This window comes from Tenrec ecaudatus, chromosome 2 (genome assembly GCF_050624435.1).
Source record: "Tenrec ecaudatus isolate mTenEca1 chromosome 2, mTenEca1.hap1, whole genome shotgun sequence".
NCBI lineage: Eukaryota > Metazoa > Chordata > Mammalia > Afrosoricida > Tenrecidae > Tenrec > Tenrec ecaudatus.
In genome coordinates, this window is record NC_134531.1 from 93,763,178 (window position 1) to 93,787,524 (window position 24,347).

At 37.9% G+C, this 24,347-nt stretch overlaps 1 protein-coding gene and 1 non-coding gene across 2 annotated transcripts in view; both read right to left on the bottom strand.

Moving 5' to 3' along the window:
- Window positions 1-24,347, bottom strand: part of KIAA0825 (KIAA0825 ortholog) — a 498,599-nt gene that overhangs the window by 425,235 nt on the left and 49,017 nt on the right. The window contains exon 3 of the mRNA XM_075541286.1: window positions 3,492-3,660. Coding sequence (XP_075397401.1) covers window positions 3,492-3,660 — 169 coding nt within the window. The remainder of the gene's footprint in view (window positions 1-3,491; window positions 3,661-24,347) is intronic.
- Window positions 3,833-4,037, bottom strand: LOC142442023 (small nucleolar RNA SNORA73 family). The gene has a single exon (XR_012783288.1). It is a non-coding gene; the product is annotated as a small nucleolar RNA SNORA73 family (small nucleolar RNA).

Consider the following 24,347-nt stretch of genomic DNA (forward strand, 5'->3'; position numbering starts at 1 on the left):
TGCAATGGCTGATTTAATGTTCTATCTGTAATGAATACAACTCAGTATCTATATAGTACTTTATTATATAAAAATAATTTTCCATCCTTTTCTGATTTATTCACAATGAGAACTGTAACATAAACATTTAAGGCTTTTTTTAATGACACTAAAACTTCATCTGCCCGCCGAGGACATTTTCCCCAAATCACTTAACAATAAGAAAAAAAAAATCAAGAATTAATCCCTGCCATCATTCTCTTAGGCCATATTCTTTCTAACATACCCTCCAGGGGTCCTCAAACTACGGGTCTGCAGGCCACATGCGGCCCGACGAGGACATTCATCTGGCCCACTGGGTGTTTTTGCCCCGTTTGTTTTACTTTAAAATAAGATATGTGCAGTGTGCAAAGGAATTTGTTAATAGCTTCTTTTTAAACTGTAGTCCGGCTCTCCAAAGGGTCTGAGGGACACTGAACTGGCCCTGTGTTTTAAAAGTTTGAGGACCCCTGCTAAAATCCAACCCTAAACCATGAGTCACATCGGCTGGAAACTATCAATCTTTGTGGGAACAGACAGCCTCATCTTTCTGTGTTGTTGTTGTTAGGAGCCGTCGAGTCGGTTCCGACCCAGAGTGGTCCCATGCACCACATAACGAAACACGGCCAGGTCCTGAGCCATCCTCACAGCGCTCCTAGTTTTGAGCCTTTTGTGGTGGTCCTGATAGCAATCCATTTCCGTGAGGGCTCTCCCTTCCTTGGCTGCCCCTCTGCTTTCCAAGCCGTGCTGTCCTTCTCCAGGGCCTGGTCTCTCCTGACTACATGTCCAAAGGATGTCAAAGTCTTTGATGCTCTTTGGTACTGACCACCATAAGGGGTTATAGCCCTCAATAGGAACATGTATTTTATCACACTTATCTCTGTTAGGGTTGCTAGTTTGCAGAAACAGTTTCCCAGAAAGCCATATAGTTTTTAGAAAGGAGTTAATGCTGTAGATACATAGCCATGATTTTAATTAAATTTAGGGGGAAATGGCACCACTTTTATTTCTATGTACCCTCAAAAAAATTAAGGGCACTGTCATTGAGTCGATGCTGACTCAGAGTGAACCTACGGGACAGGGTAGAACTGCCCCTGTGAGTTTCCAAGACTGTCACTTTGAACAGGAATAGCAAGTTTCAACCTTCTCCTGATGAACAGCTGATAGGTTCCAACTGTTAGCAGCCCAATGAGTCGCCAACTACGCCACTCCTTTTTCTACAAGACCCTTTTCCTAGAGGGTCCACAAAGCAAGTGCGACCTTTCTGTGGCTGGTTTCTTCCATTCCCATTCATCTGTCTGTATCTTCTTTCCCCACTATTTAATTCATTTGATACTTCTAAGAAAGAAATGTTGTAGGGTGTGAAACAGGTTGGCATTACTGCAAATTCCACAAAGTCACTAAGTTACACGATTAGGGTCTCAGCCTTACACGTGCTTAATCGGCCAGTAATGTAATTATTTGATCAAGCAAAAACTAAAAGATAAATGTGTGTTAGGTATGTATTTTTTAAGTTTTAAAAATATCAGTATAATCGTCGAAATAAGGACTTCTGTTTTTATTCCAAAGAATAATTATTAAATACTTAACAGGAAAAAATGCCTATGAAAGAAATTAAAAGTATGAAAAATGCTGTCACACCTAACACTTTAGCAGGCAAAAACTTGATAATAAGGTCATTTTAATCTAGCTCTGGTTTGTTCCTGAAAATAACAAGACATGTTTTAAAAAGTCTAGGACTGTAACAGACCTATCGATCTAATGAATTTGAGCAAAACTAAGGCGGCCTTTGGCCCACAGTGAATACAGAAGAATTTATGTGTAGCAGATTAAAAGATAATTAAAAGCCTTTGCTTTTAATTAAACGAGAATGCATTATTACATCAATATTAATGAAATTCAATACACATGCCTTTTCATAGAAATTAAGGAATAACTATATCCATATTTATTCTTCAAGGCTCCACCTTTAGGAGATAATGGGTGAGAGGATTTTCTTAAAAGAATAAGGCTTCAGGGCACATAGTCTTCCTTTCTCTTCCTTTTATTAATTTGTAAACATTAAAGAGACATCTGTAATAATAACGACAGCCAAAAACTATTTTCATCCTATTCTGTCATCCTAAGCCATCTACAACCTCAAGATATTTTCCACATCTGCCTTAGTCAGTGTTTGATGTTTAGACAAAAACAGTGCTTTTTCCCCCTAAATTTAATTAAATCCATATCTAGTTAACTACAGAAATAACTCCTTTCTAAAAGTGGTGCAGTTCTCTTGGAAATTGTTTTTCAAACTAGACACCACAACAGATAAGTGTAATAAAATAAAAAGTTCTTTTCAGAGGCTACAAAACATTAGGGTGGTCAATATCAAAGAATAACCTATGTAGTCATTCTCCATCAATTAAATACTCACTGCCATCAAGTCAATGCTGACTCACAGCGATACACTTGTGGGTCACTGTAACTATTTACTGGAGTAGAAAGTCCAGTCTTTCTTCCAAGGGGCTGCTGGTTGTTTTGAACTGCTGACCATGTAGATCATAGTCCAACGCATAACCACTACACCACCAGGGCTCCATTCAATAACTACAGTCTTATATAAATGCCTGCTTTCCTTATCTGAAAAGCACTAGCCATTACTTCAGATTAGAAAGGCAAGGGATGACAGACAAGACTCATTCATTGAACAGAGTCAATGAGGATCTTATTGTGCAGAATATTGAGTATTTCAAAAATGAGTAAAGTAAGTGGGCATAAGTTAGAATAAAATATAAATTCATTTGAAACATGACTGAAAAACTTCTACTTGGGTGTTTAGAATGGAGAAAAATGGACCAGCATTTATAAATATAAAATTACTTGTATTTTCTTTAAATGCAAATTTCATCCATTTTTGTTTCATGTGTTAATGACTGGTCATTTTGTAGACCATGTGGAGTATGTACTTAATTATTCACCCAACTTAACCTGTCACAAAGGTAATGAGAAGGCAACAGTGCTGTAAGCTTCAATAAAAATATCCCCTAAAAATAATAACTATAAATCCAGAACTTACTGAATGAAAAAGGTAAATACCTTTTTAAAAAAACTGCTGCAATCTCAGGAATCAATTTTGTGGTATTATGAGATACACAGCAACACATCTTATGGTGTTTATGTGGCAGACATCAAGCCACACATCATCCAGGAATTATATTTAATCTATAATTACATAAAACTTCATTTTGCTGATTAAAATCATAGAAAAAAATAAACCACAATCTTGATTCCCTTGGGGATCTGAAAACAAAGCAAAAATTCAAAGCCTACATTCAACAGGATAATAATATGACCTAATATAAATATATACATAGAAAAATAAATGGATAGTATTCCCTATTGACCCATTCCATTCCATCTTAAAGCAAAAACTGTGTGACTATGTGTGACTCTGTGTGTGTGTGTGTGTGTGTGTGTGTGTGTGTACTTACCATTGTTTTGAGGAATATTATCAAATCTCCATGGAGAGTAGAAGATGACTTCGATGAATTATAACTATAGTTATTGAACCATTCCAAGCAATCGCTTGTTGTTTGAAGTCGCACATCTGGACATTGTTTGTTGACTTCTGATTGTATTTCTTTAATGCAGTGCTCTATGCTATAAAAAAGAAGAGAAAATTTGGTAGGAAGAAATTATGACTCCATCTCCTTACATCACAAGTACCAAACATGTTTATATGTGGTATCTGCTTGCATGCAATTTATAAAATTATCAAACATTCTTATGATATGAAGATAATATACGAGACTACATATTTTCTCTTTTATAGGCATGCTTCCTGCATGGTTTCTCTCCTCAGTCATTGTCCGTGGGACTCTGAGAAGCTGTAGGAATATGCAGGCGCAGGCTCCAGGGCCAGCTTGGTCTCCAACGCTGTGGAAAAGGATCGCACCTCACGGGGCCCTGAGCCCTGGGCTCCTCCATGCCACCTGGACAGAGCCGGGAGAGTGACCTCCCGGGAGCATCCACGTTGGAAGAGACTACCTATTTTCACCCATACTTGGAAAGTGAGCGTCCACACTTACTGGCAGCATGAAAAACTAACGCATCTACTCTGAGATGAATGAGAAACTATTTTGTGTTTAAACAAAAATGAGCAGAGAGGGAGGGCAAGAATGGCTCTCTTGACAGGCAGTGGATGAAAAGCAGGGATAAAATACTCTGATGACCATGAAACCCAGAAACGCATATTATCTATTGATGGGTGAATAACTGTATCGGTTATAGAACACAGAATCAATGCGATATTAAGACAGCTCCAAAACTTGTAATTTTGAAACATGTAAGTAATAGAAGCTGTGTATAATTATTACTACAGTTAGGTTCCTTTCTCCTGCCATCTCACTCCATTCAAAAGAAAAATAAAACATACAAAAATGTTATTTAAAGGCTGGAAGGAAATGAGTAAAAGTGTTCATAGACATAATCTTCAAGTAATGAAATTAATTTCTAAATTTTCATAGGCATATGCATTACTTTGAACATTAAATTCTTCACTTAATAGAGAAAATAAATGCCCAACAAAACCTGAGAAGTCATAACTGTTTTAAAATGTTCATTCAGAGAATCCTTAGCTCTGACACTAAACAAATGTGCTATGTTATTTGAACTTTCACATAAAAATCTGTGCATTCATAGTGAGAATTTTTTTTAAATGAATAAATGTATCTTTGAGGGGTAAACTATTGACCATAAAGCAGAGTGACATCTGTGGAGCCCCACGAGTATGACATATTACTACCACCTGATGGCAGCATATCTAAACTGCAAAAATGTTTATAAATAAGCAAATACTTTTAAGCTAAACCCCCTCACCCCAAATTGACAGCTATACGTTTATTTTGTTTATATACATTAAGAAAGATTTGGGACTAAAAGTGAAAGCTACCATTAGCAAATATCATAGACTGCATTAATTTGAGGCTACATGTGATAGAACCACGGAAGACCAAACTGGAATTATCACAACAATTGTCAAGTGAATGACTCTTCTAAATTCCTCAGGGGTGGACAGCCTATAAAATTTATACTGCAAAAGTTTAAGGAAGACTTTACAGGAGGAGACTTCGGAGCCCAAGTGAATCCAAACTGAATTACCTGGAGCAAACACACTCTGGGAATCAAAGAGTCTTTTCATAAAAGCAAAGAACTTAACATGAAAAACAATACCTGCTCTGGCCACAGGCTACTTTTCTGATGGAACAGCCTTATTCAGGAATGCCAGTTGCAAGTCTGACAAGAGATTGGTATGTTTTCTTAACTTTGATGGACTGAGAAACATGATGCCCTAAGAATACACCTTGACTCAAGGGACCCTTTATCAAAGGGCTTTATTATAGCATCCTCATGTGTCTCATTCAATGAAACCTAATAGATTACAGCAATGTGAACTGGAAAGGCTCAGCGGTTAGTCTACCTAAATCTGTTTCAATCAGGACTCAGCTTTTAGGCTAATCTCTAACATCTGAAACTGGGTAGAGGCCAGTAACTACAACTTATAAATAGGGTAAAGCCTTCCGAGGGCTAGATATTTTAGTAATTTGTTCTAACACTGATAAAAGGATTAAGCAGTTGCATTTCAGGGACCTCCCTCAATGATACCAACTAAAACAGTTAAGCTTGCTTTTAAAGTCAACTTGTTAAAAAAATTTTAAATATAAATCATTCGTTATCTGTATTTGATTTGGTTTTTAGTCATCTAAAGATGTTCTTGTTGCTCTGCCAGTCACAACTGTCTATAAGTCTTGCTCAAAACACAGACTAGTTAAAAGTCTATGACTTTATAATTACCTAATACTCATACAAAGGAATATAAGCAAATTTTAAGATCTATTTCAGTTTTGTATGTAACCTGACAACATACTATGTTATTACTATGTAATTAATGTCATTGTTTTTGGTTTTTAATGAATTTTCAACACAGAAAAGGCAGCATTATTATATTATTTTCAAATATGTAATTTAACACTACTAACAGGGGAGAGGCTACAAATATTCTTAGACTTAGATGATGCAAGATTTTAGTCTCGTTTTCCTGAATACTAACATGGTATTTGGAGTCCCTTGGTTGATGCATGCTGCTGAATGTCCAAAAACTAATAGAAAGTTTGGCAATTTTTGCCCACCCTGAAGGAAAGGTCTGCTTCTAGACCTGCCTCTCGAGGTGACAGCCTTGAGAACCCTATGGATCAAAGCTCTGCGCTGCAACATTCGGGGGCCTGAGCTGCAACTGACTGGATGACAACTGCTTGGATGGATTGCATTTATTTTAAGGATTTCGCTATATGATGCTTCAGACAGTCTTTAGATGCAAGATCAATAATCATAGACAAGTAAATGGTAATTTATTATTTTTGCAATATGTTAAAATGCACTGACAAAATATTAAACAGTAGAGAAAGCACCAAATATGGGAGGAATACATAGTCACCTCATGTGTTTCTACCTCCCACCCCCAAAGAAAGTAGAAATTCAAACATACAGGAAGTAGAATATAATCAACAACAGATATATAGAAGAAATAAATCCAAGCTACATTGCAAGCATGGATAGACAACAAAGATCTCTGATTTAAAAATCTTCCCACACCCCTCAAGGTTTTAGAGTTAATCTATTACCATATGTGGTTCTTCCATGCAAAAGTTTAGGAATGTGGAGTACATAAAAATCAAGGATATTCAGTGTCCAATGAAACAAGAAGTTTAGAGGTAATTGCCTCCATGCTTGGTCAATTAAATTGTGGATACATCTAGAGTTTGCCCCCGAATTTCCACTCTGACACACCCAGTGTGTCTCTTTAATTCTCCAGTTCACTCCCATAACGTCTGGACATGAACACAGAGGTCCCTAAGGCCATATGCATCATCTAGCACATTTAATTTTAGATCTCATGCATTAGGGCAAAAAATGTAATGTGTCTAAAACAATGGAAGCAATCTTCCCTAAATAGCTGAAATTCTGAAATGTATGGCATTTGTTGGCTCTGAGGTTTTTTAAAAAGCATGGTACCTTAGCTTTATTTGTAATATTAAAATCACTGGAAACAATTTAAATGTCTATCAACAGAAAACTTAATAATTATATTCATTCATGAAAGAGCTATAAAAAACAAAAATACATTTATCAATATTAATGAATCTTACAGCTAGGAATTCAATGTTAAGGAGAATAAACTTTCAAATGAACATGCATAGTATGGTACTATACATATACTATTCTGAAAATATGCATATAATAGGCACTGTTCAAGATTACAAATATGGGTATCATGAGTATACGGGAATACACTGAAATGATCACCAACAGATTCATGAAAACGAAAACCTCTGACAGGGTTGAAGATGGAATTGGGATAAAACTGGGAATAGGCAAATGAGGAATTTCATATTGATAACATTTTATTTCTTAAATTAGATAGTGGCATTGGCACCTAAGTGTTTTTCACAGTATTATTTATTTCATATGTCTCAACTATTTCTTAACGAATATAAAGCCCAACTGGCTTTAAAGATCATAATGACTGATTTTTGCAAATTAATGAAGTATGCAAGTAGATACATAACTGAGAAGTTGTGTGTAAATTAATTTTTAAAATACTTTTAAAATGCAACATGAGTGTGTTTTTTAAAACGGACATCAATGGTAATTTTATTACTGAGTACCCATGTCTATATTCCCTGAGTATTAAAAACAATGCCTATTGAATGAAGGAACATATTCAACAAACTATGTTTGTATATATTAGGCATTGTAATATATACAAAAGATCCAAATATAAATATGACATTGCTCCATCCCTAAAGGAATTCTAGAGAGAGAGAAACCTGTATATAAATAATTATGCTAAGAGGTGTGTGAGGAGCCTTAGTACTGTAGTCAGGTATGGACTGGGCTGGTAACCATAAGGTCAGCAGTTTGAAACCCCCAGGTGCTCCTTAGAAAAAAATTGAGGCTCTCTGCACCATCAAGACTTACAACCTTGGAAGGCCACAGGGGCAATTCTACTCTGTGCTATAGGGTTGGTATGAGTCAGAATCAACTTGATGGCAGTGAGAAAAGAGGTGGTTAGTGTGTACCAACTGTTAAGGGAAAACACAGGAGAGACTCACTAAATGTGTCATGGGAGGTGTACATAAAGTTCAAGGAGATTTTATTGAAAAATATTGATAGTTTTAACCTAATCCCTCAAAAGTCAGTGCTGATCATCCAGTATCTAGTCAACTCACTTAAAAACTATATTGATATAATAAAAGTAAAATTTCATTTTTAGGGTCACACTAAATTGTATGCATGTTGGATGTATGCATATTATATTTATATACTATCTTATGTCTTCCCCTTCCCCCTCCTCCTCCAAAAACACAAACTCACTGCCATTGAGCCGATGATGACCCATAACAACCCTTCTCAAGCACCATCATGCACATGTCCTAGTAAGTTTCCAAGATTTTAACTCCTTACAGGAGCAGAAAGCCCTGTTTTTCTCCCATGGAGCAGCTGGTGGTTTCCAATTGCTGACCTTGTAGTTAGCAACCCAACATGTAACCACTATGCCACTGGGGCTTAATTAATAATTGGCACTAAATAATAAAAACAGTTCAAAAGCCAAATAACGTAGGGCTTACAACTACTTCCAAACAAGCAGTGATTGAAAACCCTGTGGAGCAGTTTTATTCTGACGTATGTGGGATCACCAAAACTCAGAATTGAGTCAAAGGAAACGTACAAATAGTAGGTGGGTAAAGTCAGAGTCAAGTAAAGGAAATGAAGAAAAGTGAAAAAAATAATTACGACTAACATCTTGAAACTTAAACCTACTATTAGGGCTCTTGTTAAGACTTAAAACACATAATCTTTACCACACAGTCACAAAGTTATTTAAAAGACAACCTGCTCCACTGGTGAAAATGATAACTATTATGATGCAATACTTTTAAAATTATTTGTGTGTGTGCACTTTCAGAAGTTAGAATATTTTCATTTTTATATTTTAGAATAGTAAATTTCTCAAGGTAAAATTAAATTTTTACACTATAGAAGATCAAAACACTAAAAATATTTGAAGTGTTTTCACATTTTGTATCCTGCTACTTTATAATTCTTATCCATAGGGAGAACTAAGTAACATAATCAATCACCTTGATCTCATAGATATCTACAGAACACTCCACGCAACAATAGTACAATATACACTCTTTTGCTATGCGCACAGAATATAATCCAGAATAGACCTTCTGTTAGGACACCAAGGAAGCAGACCTGGTGGCAGAGAGGTTGGGCTGCAATCTGCAAGGTAAGCAGTTTGAAACCACCAGAGAAAGATGGGGTTTTCTATTCCCATAAACAGTAACAGTCTTGAAAACTCACTAAGGTCGCTCCACCCTGTTCTGTATGGTCCCTATCAATGGGCATCAACTTGATGGCAGTGAGCTTTATTTATTTATTTGTTTTAGGACACAAAACAAGTCTCAAAACATTAAAAAGCACTGAGATATTACACAGCATCTTCTAAAATTACAGCATTATAAAATCAGAATTTGACTATTTGAAGAACAAAGGGAAAAAAAATCAAGTACGTGAAAATTGAATAAAACCCTGCTTAAAAACTACTGGGTTATAGGAGAAATAAAGAAAATTTAAATTTGCTTGAATCAAATGAGAATGAAAGCATAACATACAAAAACCTTTTTTAAAAGCATAAGCAGATTGTGATAAGAGCCATACGATCCCTCAATAAAATGATTTATAATAATAATTTAAAAGCATAAGCAGTGTCCAGAGAACAATATATATCAATAAACACACACACAACAGAAAAAAAAAATCAACACCTTAACCCGACAAGCAGGGTGCACACAGTGGCTCAATGGGCTCAGGAATAGGAAGAATTGTGAGTATGGCCCAAAACTGTGAGGTTTATCGTTCAAAGTCAGAACCAAATCGATAACATCAAACAACATCAGTGCCAGGCTCTACGGAAGTTTATAAGCTTAGGAAGTGAAAGGCCTTCCTCTTTTGCATTGCCCCTTCACTTACTAATCAAAATGTCCTTCACCAGGGACTGGTCTCTCCTGATAAAATGTCCAAAGTATGTAAAATGAAGTCTTGCCCAATCCTTGCCTCTAAGTATTATCACTCTGGCGTTACTTTTTCTAAGACAGATTAGTTTATCCTTTTAGCAGTTTGTGATTCTTTCAACATTCTTCTCAAGCACCGTAATTTAAACGCATCAATTCTTCTACTGTCTTTATTCAATGTCCAACTTTCACAAGTAAATGAGACCATTGAAAATACCATGACTGGGGTCAGATGAACCTCAGTAACATTCTTGCTTCTCAATACTCTAAAGTGGTCGTGTACAGCAGATTACTGAATGCAACCTGTCCTTGATCTCTTGACTGCTGCTTCCATGAACACTGATTGAGTAGCAGTGATAAAACAACAGAATTGAAAACACAGATGTGAATCCATTCAACTACAGACAACTTATTTTTAACAAATGGATGAGATATATCCAATAGGAAAGTGATAAGTCTTTTGAACAAATGGTGCTGATAAAATTTGATATTTGTAGCAGAACAACATAAAACTCGTATCTCACACCATATCAAAGTTCTAAATGTAAAACCTAGAAATAATAAAGATTATCAACAACAACAAAAACAAAATAAATTTATGGGCCTTAATAAAAAACTCACACTAATTGCTAACGAGTCTATTCTGCCTCACAGAAACGCTATAGTGCAGGGTAGATCTTCCCATCTGGGTTACTGAGACTGTAACTCTTTATGGAGTAGAAAGGCTTGTCTTTCTCCCATAGAGAGACTGATGGCTTTGAACTTCTGTGCTTTAAGTTAATAGGCCAATGGGTAACCACTACTCCATAATGGTTAGAGCATCTCACGCACCCTAATACATGGCATAAATATACTATCACACATAATGAAAAACACACAAACACCAGAAGACAAAACAGACGAAGTTTTGACATATTCATTTCTAAAGAGAATTCTGGCCATACTTCTTCCAAGATTTGTTTTTTCTTTGAGATCAATATTCTTAGGCAACAACATAACCCAAATGCATCTATTCTAATCTAGTCTTCCTTATTTATTGTCCAATTGCATATTGAGTCAACTGCTTGCAAATATCATGCTTTGGGTCAAGTGCATCTTAGTTCTCCAAATGATACCTTGGCTCTTCAACACTTTAAAAAGGTCTAGTAGAGCAGATTTGCACAATGCAGTAAGTCATTTAATTTCTTGACTGCTGCTTCCTTGAGCATTGATTGTTGATCCAAGTATAATTGAATTATTAACTTTAATCTTTTCTATATTTATCATAATGTTGTCTTTATATTAAGTTGTAATTCAAATGTTTTATTTCTATCAAGTACTTCAAGTTCTGTTAGGTTTCAGTAAGCCAAGGTATGCCATCTGCATATCCTAGATTATTAATAAGCCTTCCTTCAATTCTGATGCCACCTAAGTCCAGCTTCTTGTATCATTTGCGTGTCAACCAGACTGAATAAACATGGTGGCAAGGCAGCCCTGATGCACACCTGTTCCGAGTTTAAACCGTGCAGCAATCCTTTGTTCAGTTTGCACAGCCGCCTCTTGGTCTACGTACAAGTTCTACAGGAGCACCATTACATGTTGTGGAATTAACGTTCTTCTTAAGGGTAACCATAGTTCATTAAGATCCACACAGGTGAATACCTTTACATAGTCAATAAAACCCAAATAAACATCTTTCTGTAGTCACCATTTTTAGTCAAGAGCTGTCCGACATCCATTGTTCTACATTCTCTCCTGAAACCACCTTGCATTCTGGCAGCTCTTTATCCATGCAATCCTCAAACTGTGGTTGAGTGATCTTCCATAAAAGTGTAATTCCAGAGAAAGTGGAGCACATCCTGGCCGACCAAGCCTTGAGGATGATACCCCCACTCAGAGCAACCAATGTACATAGTGGCACGACATCCCATAGCCCTACAGGAGACGACACTCGAGACACCGTGGGAACTCCATCCAATCTGACCCCACCACCTGGAGGCAAAACACTAAGGGCGTGCAACAGACAGCAAGGGGAGCAGCACAAGGACTTACCAAGGGAGTAACAAAAATAGACTTTGAGGCCATGGCATGGCACCCCATCAGACTCGACCAGAAAACACTCCTAATGATCAACAAACAGACCTTGAACTATTTACAGGATTTTTTTTTTTAGGGGAAGGGGTTATAGGTTTTGTTGTTGTTTTGTTGCTTTATTTTGCTCTGTCTTGGTTTTGTGCATATTATTATCTCTGCAGGTCTATCTATATAAGATAGGCTGGATAAACAAATCTGGAGGAGAAAACAACAGGACCGATGGTTTTGGGGGGACATTGGAGAGGGGGAGGTGGGGGAAAGGAAGTGGGGTTACCAAACCCAGGGACAAGCAAACAACATCTGACCCAAAATCAGTGGCAAGGAGGGTTTAAGAGGCCTGGAAGGGATTGATCAAGGGCAATGTAACCAAGAGGAATTACTGAAACCCAAATGAAGGCTGAACATGATAGTGGGACAAGAGGAAAGTCAAAGGAAATGGGAAGAACTGGAGGAAAAGGGTATTTATAGAAGTCTAAATACAGGCATGTACATAAATAATTGTATTGATATATGATGAGGAGGAAATAGATATATGTGCATATATTTATAGGTTTACTATTAAGGTAGCATATGGACATTGGGCCTCTACTCAAGTATTCCCTCAACGCAAGAACAACTTGTTCTATTAACCTGGCATTCCATGATGCTGACCTTCATGACACGATTACTGAAGACAAAGCGGGTGCATAAGCAAATGTGGTGAAGAAAGCTGATGGTGCCTGGCTATCTAAAGTGTCTGGGGTCTTAAAGGCTTGAAGGTAAACAATCGGCTATCTAGCTGAGAAGCAACAAAGCCGACATGGAAGAAGCACACCAGCCTGTGTGATCATGAGGTGTCAATGGGATCAGTTAACAGGCATCAAAAACTCAGAACAAAAAATCATATTGATGTGAATGAGGGGGAGGGCAGAGTGGAGACACAAAATCCATATGTAGGCAATTGGACATCCCCGTATACAAAGGTCGCGGGAGAAGACGAGCCAGTCAGGGTGCAGTATAGCACCAATGAAACACAACTTTCCACTACTTCTTTAATGCTTCTCCCCCTGCCCCCCACTGTCATGACTCCAATTCTACCTTACAAATCTGGCTAAACCAGAGCATGCACATGGGTACAGATAAGAGCTGGAAACACAGGGAATCCAGAACAGATAAACCCCTCAGGACCAATATTGAGAGTGTGTCATACCAGGAGGGGAAGAGGAAGGTGCCGAGAGAAAGGGGGAACTGATCACAATGATTTACCCATAACCTTCTCCCAGGGGATGAACAACAGAAAAGTGGGTGAAGAGAGACATTGGTCAGTGTAAGACATGAAAAAATAATAACATATAAATTATCAAGGGTTCATTACAGAGGGAGGGTTGAGGAGGGAGGGGAAAATGAGAAGCTGATAGCAAGGGCTCAAGTAAAGAAAATGTTTTGAAAATGATGGTAGCAAATGTACAAATGTGCTTGACACAATGGATGGATGTATGGATTGTGATAAGAGTTGTACGAGCCCCCAATAAAATGATTTTTTAGAAGAAAGAAAAATAACAAGTTACTAAAAATGAAATGGAATACACACACAAAGAAGAGTTTAAAAAATAAAATTTTAAGTTGTTGGAAATTGGAAATAAAAGATAATGAAGCTTTCCCATAAACTTTTGAAGCCCACTGGTATGGTAATGGTTGTCAGTGGTTGCTACTTCTTTATATTCTGTCAACAGTTTATTTGGTTGCTTTCCATATTTGCTATCATATGTTATAATCTTAATGTTTCATTTTTGCTGTCTAGTGCATAGGGAATCTGGGATGGTTTGAAATTAGGAAAGGTGTGAAACAAGGTTGTATCTTTTTGCCACTTATATTTATTCAATCTGTATGCTGAGCAAATTATCAGAGCAGCTGGATTATATGAAGAAGAATGTGGCATTAAGATTGAAACTAGACATATTAACAACTGCGATATGCAGATGACCCAACCTTGCTTGCTGAAAGTGAAAACTTGAAGCATGATCTGATGAAAATCAAGTATTGGAGCTTTCTGTATGGGTTACAACGCAATGTAAGGAAGACCCAAATCCGCACAACTGGATTAATAGGTAACATCATGGTAAAGGGAGAAAAGATTGAAGTGAAGGATTTTGGCTTGTCTAGATTCACAATCAATGTACATGGAAACAGGTACAGCAGTCAGAAGATCAAAAGATGTATTGTGTTAAGTAAATCTGCTACACAACACTTATTTAGAGTATTGAAAAGCAAGCATGCTACTTTAAGGACTAAGGCGCACCTGATGTAAGTCATGGTCTTTTCTCTTATAAATCATCGTATTGAGGGCTCTTATATCTCTTATTACATTGCATACATCAATTATATTAAGCATATTTATACATATGTTGCCACCATAATTTGCAAAACATTTTCTTTCTACTTGAACCCTTGGTATCAGTTCTTCTTTTTTCCCTCCCTACCCCCACTGCCACCCTTGTGAACACTTGATAAATTATAAATTATTATTTTCATCTTACATCATTTGCTGTCTACCTTCACCCACATATCTATTGTTCATCCCCCTAGGGCAGGGTGGTGGTGGTTTTACATCGAATCTTGCAATTGGTTCCATTTTTCCCCTTCTTGCCCTCCTTCCCCTTACCCTCATGGTATCGCTACTCTAATTACTGTTCTTGGAGATGTGTATCTGTCCTGGATTCCATGTGCTAAAAACTCTATCTGTACCAATGTATATACTCCAGTCTAGTGGGTTTTGTAAGGTAAAACTGGGTCATGATAGTTGGGGGAGGAAGCATTAAAGAACCAGAGGAATGTTGTGTGTTTCGTAACTGCTATTTACTGCACTCTGGCTGACTCATCCCTTCCTTGTGAACCCTTCTGTGAGGGAATGTCCAATTGTCTACAGATGTGCTTTGGGTCTCCATTCCAATCCTACTTGTTCACATCAGTATGATTATGATTATTTTGGGTCTTCTGATGATTGATACTGATCTTGGTCACGCCTCCTGATCACACAGGATGCTGCGCATCTTCCATGTGAGTTTTGTTGCTTCCCTGCTAGATGGCTGCTTGTTTAACTTCAAGCCTTTAAGACCCCAGACACTAACTCTTCTAATAGCCAGGCACTATCAGCTTTCTTCACCACATTTGCTTATGCACCCGTTTTGTCTTTTCAATCATCTCTTATGCATGTGAATGTTGGACAGTAAAAAAGAAAGATCAGAGAAAAATGATTCATTTGAATTATGGCGCTGGCGAAGAGTACTGAGAGTTCCACGGACTTCTAAGAGGACAACGCTGCCTTGAAAGAATGCGGCCACAGTGCTCCTTCAAGACTAGGATGGCTAGACTTTGTCTCACATACTCTGGACATGTTGTCAGGACAGACTAGTCCCTAGAGAAGGACATCATGTTTGGTAAAGTAGAGGGGCAGCGAAGGAGAGGAATTGACAGAATGGAGATGGATTGACAGAATGGCTACAGCCATGGGCTCGAGCATAGGAACAACTATGAGAATGGAGCAGGACTGGGCGGTGTTTCTTTCGGTGTTGTATAAGATCTCTATGATTCAGAGTCAACTCAACTGCAGTGTGTTTTGAATGGGTTTACACATAGACAGGAACAATGGTTATTTTCAAGTGTCTTTCCATCCAGCATGGTCTTGCTTAGCAGGATAGAAAAGGAATCAGAAATTCTGTCAGATGTAGTCTTGAAGAGTAAAGAAACCCCAAAGAGAAGTATAGGAACAGAAGTTAAGAGGAAAAAAAGAGAAGGAGAGAAAGAATGTTCATTTGCATCCTCCTGTTATAAAATAAGCTTCAAATTATAGCAATAATGAAAAGTAAAATTTTTCATTCTACTTAATTTTTCATGGATAAAAATATATTCATGTGTGACTTATTGCCCTACTACAAGAAGTTCAAGTTTGATGAATGGCATAAGTATATTTAAATTACTGCTTTCAGACATTTAGGATATCGTGTGGAAAACACTAAAGGTAATTTTATATACAGTCTCAAATAATTTTATTAAGTATAAAATACATATATTCAATATAATATGTATCTTCTAATAAAGGTGACTACATTGAAGAAGCTCTTTGTCTAATGCCATTTCACAATATAAAACTAATGTCTCCCTTCACCTGCACCTACTGTATTAAGACACGCTACCATCTCTGCTAGCACTCCATGCTCTTTCTTTAGGCTGGAAACGAAGCTGGTAGGAAGTGTTACAACCAGTGCCACACAATTCACTTACAGGAGTGTAAGCAGAACACAGAGAAGTAAGACAAACTCTTAATGATGTTATCTATTCCATTGAGCATAAAGGGATGAAAAAAATCATTCTAATGGGATATCGTGATCCCCCCAAAACTTCTCTATTTCAATCTTGTTAAACTAATGATAAACTTTATTTAGCTAAAAAAATATGTCACTGCTACGGGCTGTTTTCATTTACTGAATTAACAAAGTCTTGGGATACAACACTCACAATATTCATTTTTGTAAGCCATTAACCCTCCAGTTACTAATTTCCCTGAATGTTCATAGTAAGTGCTTCCCTATTCCACGGTCACACCACGAGTCACCAGCTCTGACATGAATCAAAAAGGGGACGTGAAAGTGCAAATGGTTAAGGGAATGGCAGCCTCAAATGAAGGGTAGGTGAAGGTCAGTGACCTGTGGGCACATATCTCCATTCCAATGAATCACTGCCTTGGTAAAGTGAAAGACCTAGAGGCTCATAAAGCCTAATGATATTAAGAAGATGGGGAAGAATTCACGTTTAGATGTCAGCTCCACTGCTAGAAATACAACTTTAAAAATTCAAGTATAAGGAGAAATGCCATGTTTAAAAATGGATTACCAATGTATTTTTCTTTTGAAATTATTGTGAGAAACCCGTATCATATAGATGTTCATTATTTATTCAATGTACACTACTGGGAGATAAATAGAACTGTTAGAATACAAAAATGCCAAAGGTAATTCAACTACTGCAGCGTAAGTGTGGCATAACTGATTCGTCATGACATACAATTTTCTAAAAGCTATTCTGTTAGAAGGCAATAAATGAGTGCATAAATGATTTACACTGTTCTGAACCACGGTCATTATTCAGTATTTTATTTTAAAAATATATACACCCTATACTATTATGTTTATTCTCTAGAGGGTAATAAAAACATAATTGAATTTGATGAAAATGGACTTGATTCTAAATGTAGCATACAGCCCATACAGCTGCTTCCTTATTTTATCCCTTGTAAAGATCAATGGTCACTTGAGGTACTTCTGCTCTAGGTTTGTTACAATATATGGGCAATAAAATATTTTTAATTTAAGAATTATATTCTTACATACCACAATATATTTTACTTCTTTAATACTAACATCTGAATTTCAACTAAAATAACAATTTATGAATATAAAATACAATATTTTAATCATTTTTTCCAATTTCTTATTGCTTAGGTAGGGCAGAAAACCAAGTACATATGGCTGAACAGGTGAAAAATTAAGCAGGATACCAAAAAAGCATCAGAGTCCAGCAAGCTTTATCTGGATGAAATTTAAAATCCTTATGAAGAGAGGTTAATTTTTTTTAATATAAGCATTTCTTCCATGTGGGCTTTGTTGCTTCTGAGCTGGGTGGCCGCTTGTTTACCTTCAAGCCTTTAAGACCTGGGAACCATCAGGTTTCTCCAGGTACTAGGCATCATCAGAACAAAAATCTTAACATAGTGAATGAGGTGGGGAGGGTGGAGTGGAGACCAAAGTCCATTGGTAGGCCACTGGAGATCTCCTTGCAGAGGGGTCTCAGGAAGGAGACGAGCCAGACAGGGTGCGATGTAGCAACGATGAAAAATACAACTTTCCTCTAGTTCCTAAATGCTTCCTCCTCTCCCCCACTATCATGATCCCAATTCTACCTTGCAAGTCTGGCTAGACCAGAGGGTGTACACTGGTACAGATAGGAACCAGAAACACAGAGAATCCAGAGCATATGATCCCTTCAGGACCAGTGGTGAGAGTGGTGATACAGGGAATGCAGAGGGAGGGTAGGTTGGAAAGGGGGAACCGATTACAAGGATCTACATGTGACCTCCTTCCTGGGGGACAGACAACAGAAAAGTGGGTGAAGGGATACGTCGGACAGGGAAAGATATGACAAAATAATTATTTATAAATTATCAAGGGTTCATGAGGGCGGGGGGCTCGGGGAGGGAGGGGAAAAATGAGGACCTGATGCCAGGGGCTTAGGTAGAGAGCAAATGTTTTGAGAATAATGAGGGCAATGAATGTAAAATGTGCTTTACACAACTGATATATGTACGGACTGTGATAAGAGTTTTATGAGCCCCTACTAAAATGATTAAAAAATATATAAGCATTTCTGCAATTTAGATAAATGATTTGTTAATAATAGTACAATGGAAATTGTATAAATACATGCATATACAAACTTTTAATATATTTTTATATATGTAATATCAAATATTGGTAATCATTAAAAATTAAATTGAATGCTTTAATATCAATAACTGATGCATTCATAAGCTGAAGTGACCTATTTATTGGTCTTTTGGATCAGAAAATTATATGGTCTATTATAGCATGATAAATAGAAAAAAAGAATGAAGTCAAGGATTTTCCAGGCACAGATTGGTCTTGCTTTGCCAGGATGATGAATCAGGACTTGTTGGACATGGAGTATGTGGCTAATTGGCTTCAAGAACGACGGCCTCATTGGCAACGAGACCAATCAAACTGAATAATGTTGAGCTACCATTACTAGATCATTTTATCAAAGATTCTATGGAAAAATGCAAATCGAACGGGGGCTTATGTAGAAATACTTTCAAATTTTCAAGTCCAGACTTTCTGATGTCCTGAGGACTAGATAAACTCCTGAATCTGCTATCCTGAGATAGCATTAAAACCTAATTCAAAAATATCCCTTTAAAACTTAAAAAAGGAGTCTAGCTTCCAAACCAAATTCATTGCCATCCAGTTGATTCTGACTCATAGGCACCCTATAGGACAGGGCAGAACTGACCCTGTAAATTTCCAAGATGGAGACTGTAAAACTTTACGGGAGTAGAAAGCTTCACCTTTCTCCCAGGGAGCGGCAAGTGGTTTTAAACTGATGACTTTGTGGTTAGCATCCCAACTCATAACTACTACGCCACTAGGACTCCTTATAGTTTATAAAATAAGCATTTCTAGCTAGTAAACTAAAAGGCTGCCTAGTGCAAAATGCTATTTTAAGGACTATCTATATGGATCAAGGTGAAAAGAGCTTCTAGAAAGATTAGCTATCAATCATAGGGAGCAGTGAGCTTGTGTTACTAGAAAGGAACATCTGAGAAAAGTAAAGTTGATAGAGGTTTCAGAACTCAAAGCATATAAATCAATGTCGCTGAGTTGTCTGGGCATACGTGGTTGAATTGGTGATATGTTGCTGTGTTATTCTCAACAGCAATAACGAAACAAAATTTAAAAAGAGAGAATGGACATCATACATACAGAAAGTGAAAGGTATTAAAAAAAGGCATTAAAAAGGTAGGCAAGAGAGAAAAGATCAAATGAATGTCAGAAAAGATCTGAAACTAGTTCCTGAACATGGGGTAGTGGTTAGAGCAAATGGAAGAGATATGGTGGAGTAAAATATCTGAGCAAATGATTTCAAAAGGCACCTTAAAAAGGAATGGTAAAGTATTATGTAAGTCAACGTGATGATAAAGTAAGTATGATGAAATATGCAATCTTCCTAGAGGTAGAAAACTAAAAGGAAGAACACACTTAGCATTTCTCAAATTTAAAAAAGAAAGTAAAAAAATTCAAACCTGTAGCAGGCATAGTGAAAGATTTTATGGACATAAAAGAAGGCAGGACTCACTGGAGATCCCCTTGCAGAGGGGTCTAGGGGAGGAGACGAGCCAGTCAAGGTTTGCTGTAGCACCAATGGAAAATACAACTTTCCTCTAGTTCCTGAATGCTTCCTCTCCCCTAGTCCCCCCCACCCCCTGCCCACCCAACTATCATGATCCCAGTTCTACCTTGAAAGTCTGGCTAGACCAGAGGATGTACACTGGTGCAGATAGGAGCTGGAGGCACAGGGGATCCAGGGCGGATGATACCTTCAGGACCAGGGATGTGAGTGGTGATACTGGGAGGGTAGAGGGAGAGTGGGTTAGGAAGAGGGAACCGGATCTACATGTGACTTCCTCCCTGGGGGGCGGACAACAGAAAAGGGGTTGAAGGGAGACATAGGACAGGGCAATATATGACAAAATCATAATCTATCAATTATCAAGGGCTCATGAAGGAGAGGGGAGCGGGGAGGGAGGGGAAAAGAAGAGGACCTGATGTCAAAGGGTTTAAGTGAAGAGCAAATGTTTTGAGAATGATGAGGGCAATGAATGTACCAATGTGCTTTACACTGTCGATGTATGGGTGGATTGTGATAAGAGTTGTATGAGCCCCCAATAAAATGTTTAAAAAACAAGATGGCAGGGCTACAGTCATTGTACCCAAAATAATTATTTGACCATTAATGAGGTAGCATTTGATCAAGAAGCCTAAGCCACTAGGATGTGATGGAATGCCCCTTGAAATACTTTAACAAATTACTCCTCCATCCACGTGACGGAATTTAGCAAACAACTCCCTGGCCAACTAACTGGAATAGATCCAAAGTTGTGCCCATTCCAACGGAAGATGATCAATTTCCATAAAATGTGGAAATCACCAAACAATATTAATATTTAAAGCAGTTAGAATAGCACATCAACAGAGAACTGCCATAAATTCAAGCCGAAGTCAAAAAAGGACATGAAAGAAGGGCCGTCATTACTGAGCTCAAAGAGATCTTGGCTATAGCACAGAATATCAACAAGTATTTACTTGTGTTTTACTGACTATGCAAAAGCATTTGCCTATGCAGATCAAAACAAATTTTGGATACCATTGTGAAGAATAGAAATTTCTGAATATCTCATGTAGAATCTGTACATAAACTAAGAGGTGGTGTAAGGCGGTGTGGTTCAAAATTGGGAAAGATGTCTACCAGGGTTGCATCTGTTAGGTAGCTAGCTTAGGGACAGGGTTGTCCCTCTCATGCCTGCAAAGGCCCCATAGAGGAAGTTGGAAAGAAATCAGGCAACCATTAGACACTTATGAAGACCCCAAACTGAGCATCCTCCTACTCAATCCAGGTGTTGGCCAAACTAGGCCCAGGCTCATGACATCAAGCCAATGGGGTCAACCAATACCATCAAGCACACCTTCCCCCAGCCATGGGATGGGCTAGAATAAAGGCAGCGAGCATGCTCTGGGACGCTCTCTTACCCTGCTCCTGGTCAGAGGCAGGGTCTGCCTCCCCAACCCTGGTGCACATGTGTCCACTCCAGGCCTACACAGGTCCACAGCCTATTGACCCAATTGCTCTCAGACTCTGGCGTTCTTTGGCTTATGGCCTTCCGGGACCCTGCCCCCTCCAAGGTTCACATGCATGGGTGTTCCTTGCTCCATGGTTCTTAGGGACCAGTTGTGAACCCCTTTGAAACCTGAAACTTGTCCTGCCCTTCATAAAAACCCATTTGGATTGCAAAATGGGCTTCAGCATGAATTCTTTCACTGTATGAAGCCAAGAACCGAGGGATTACCAACTCCAGAAACCGAACACATCCATCCTTTCACCATATTTACTCAATTTGTATAATGAGTAAATAATCTGAGAAACTAGACTACAAGAAGAAGAACATAGATTGATATGTAAAGAATCAACAACCTGTGGGAGATGACACAAGCTGGCTTGCTGAAAATAAAAACAACTTGAACTTACTGGTGAAAGTCAATATCCATCATATTTCAACATAACGAAACCAACAAATCTTTGCAACTGAACCAATAAGCAACAACATGAAGAACAGAGAAAATAAATTATCACTGATTTTATTTTACAAATACACAATATATACCCATGGAAACTGCAGTCAAGAAATCAAATGACATATTACATTGGTCAAACATGCTGCACAAAACCTGTCCAAAAATCTTTTAAAAAAAAGATATCATTTTGATGTCTAAGGTGTGCCCAACCCAAGCCATGGTATTTTTACTTGTCTCATATGCAAGTGAAAGGTAAACAATAAAAAAGCAGACCAGAGAAGAATTGATGCATTTGAATTAAGGTGTTGTCAATACTTACTGTACCAAAAAATGCCTGAAGAACAAGCAAATCCTTGGAAGAAAGATAGCTAGATTGCTCTTATAAGCACGGATAGTGAGACTTCCTATCACTTATTTTGCAGATGACAAGAAGAACCAATGATCAGAGGTCACTTATGTTATTAGTAAGAACCAACTATCAGAGGTCACCATTCTTGTGGCATAGAAGGTCAGAGAGAAAAAAAGATCCTTAAGATCAACTGATGCATTGTTCAACAATGGCCTCAAATGAACCTATTATTATTGTAGGGATTGTAGAGAACTAAGCAAATTGGGTTCTGTTATATATGAGGTCACTATCAATCAAAGGCAATGCAATGGCACCTAACAACAACTTTAAATACACTGAGCAGCCTATAGTATAATTGTTGCTGTTAGGTGCCATCAAATCAACTTATTCAACTTGTAGTGACCCCTTGTGACAGAACAGGTTTTCTGGGCTGAAGTCTTTATGGAAGCAGATCTGCAGGCCTTTCTTCTGTAGGTCTCTAGTGAAAATTCAAATCGCCAATCTTAGGTTAATAGTGAAGAGTTTAACCATTTGTATCACTCATGGATTTTAGGAAATTATTATTTATGTCCATTATTAGGAGTCTTGATGATGCTGTAGATTAAGTGTTCGATGCTAACCACAACCTCTAAGCTACCAATAGCTCCACAGGAGAAAGGTGAGGATATCTGTTCAGGTAGAACTTTACAGTCTTAGAAACACTATATATTTATTGAGTGACTATAAATGGGAGTCTACTCTACGGCAGTGGGTTATAGCTATGGTTATGTTAATTAAGAGTTAACTGTGGTCTCATGGAAAACACAAGGAAAGTAACATTGAAGGGACATTTCCTCTGCTGCATCATGTGTCTATGAAAAAAATACATGTAATATGAATGAATTTCAACTGATGTTATTTGAATCAGGTTCTTGTCTTTCACTAAGAAAAAGATTTACACTGGTCAGACATAGAGGCAACGCCTGAGAATTTTATTACCAGCTCCTAGAGAAACCTTAATCTGTAGTGGACATACTGGCTTCTTCACCTGTCCATGTGTGCAGAGGCATTTTAAGGGTTCCTGTGAAGTGCACGAGACTCTGGGAACCTGTCTCCACTAGATGATGTCAGGGTCGAGGAATTCTGGAAAAAGCAGTCCTGAGGGCGAGATGCAGTCTACAAGATAGTGTCAATTCTCAGTCTCTGAAGCTAGGAGCTTCTCTGAGCTCTCGCCCTACAATGGAACCCCTTCTGCCTCTGTCTCTGCTTTGGATGTCTTATTTTGCACTCTTGTTCAGTCTCACTGTGGTTTTCACATTTTTAACTTACACTAGCTGAATTATTAGGAAATTTGACGACGTGATTCAAGTAAGTGAACTGCTTCATTCTGTTGTTGTTGTTAGGGCATTAATGAGTCCGCTCCAACTCACAGTGACTCTGAACAGAATGAAAGACCGCCCAGCCCTGCACCCGCCTCATAACTGCTGTCATGTTGGAGTCCATGTCACAGACACTGTGTCAGTTCACCTTGTTGAGGGGCTTCCGCTATTTTCCTCTACTTTGTCAAGCATGTCAAGCATGATGTCCTTTCCCAGACACTGATGTTTTCTGATAACACATCCTCCTTGCCATTTCTCTCTTAAGGAACATTCAGGCTGTATTACTTAGTTCAAAGCAGATTTGTTAGTTCTTCTGGCAGTGCAAGGTACTTCCAATATTCTTTGTCAACATCACAATTAAAACCATGAATTGTTCTACAGTCTTCCTTATGCATCATCCAACTTTCATATGCATATGAACTGACTAAAAATGCCATGGCTGAGTAGGTGCACTTTAGTCCTAAAGTGACTTTTTTGCTTTCAACCTGTTAAAGACGGCTTGTGTAGCATATTTTCCCAATGTAATAAG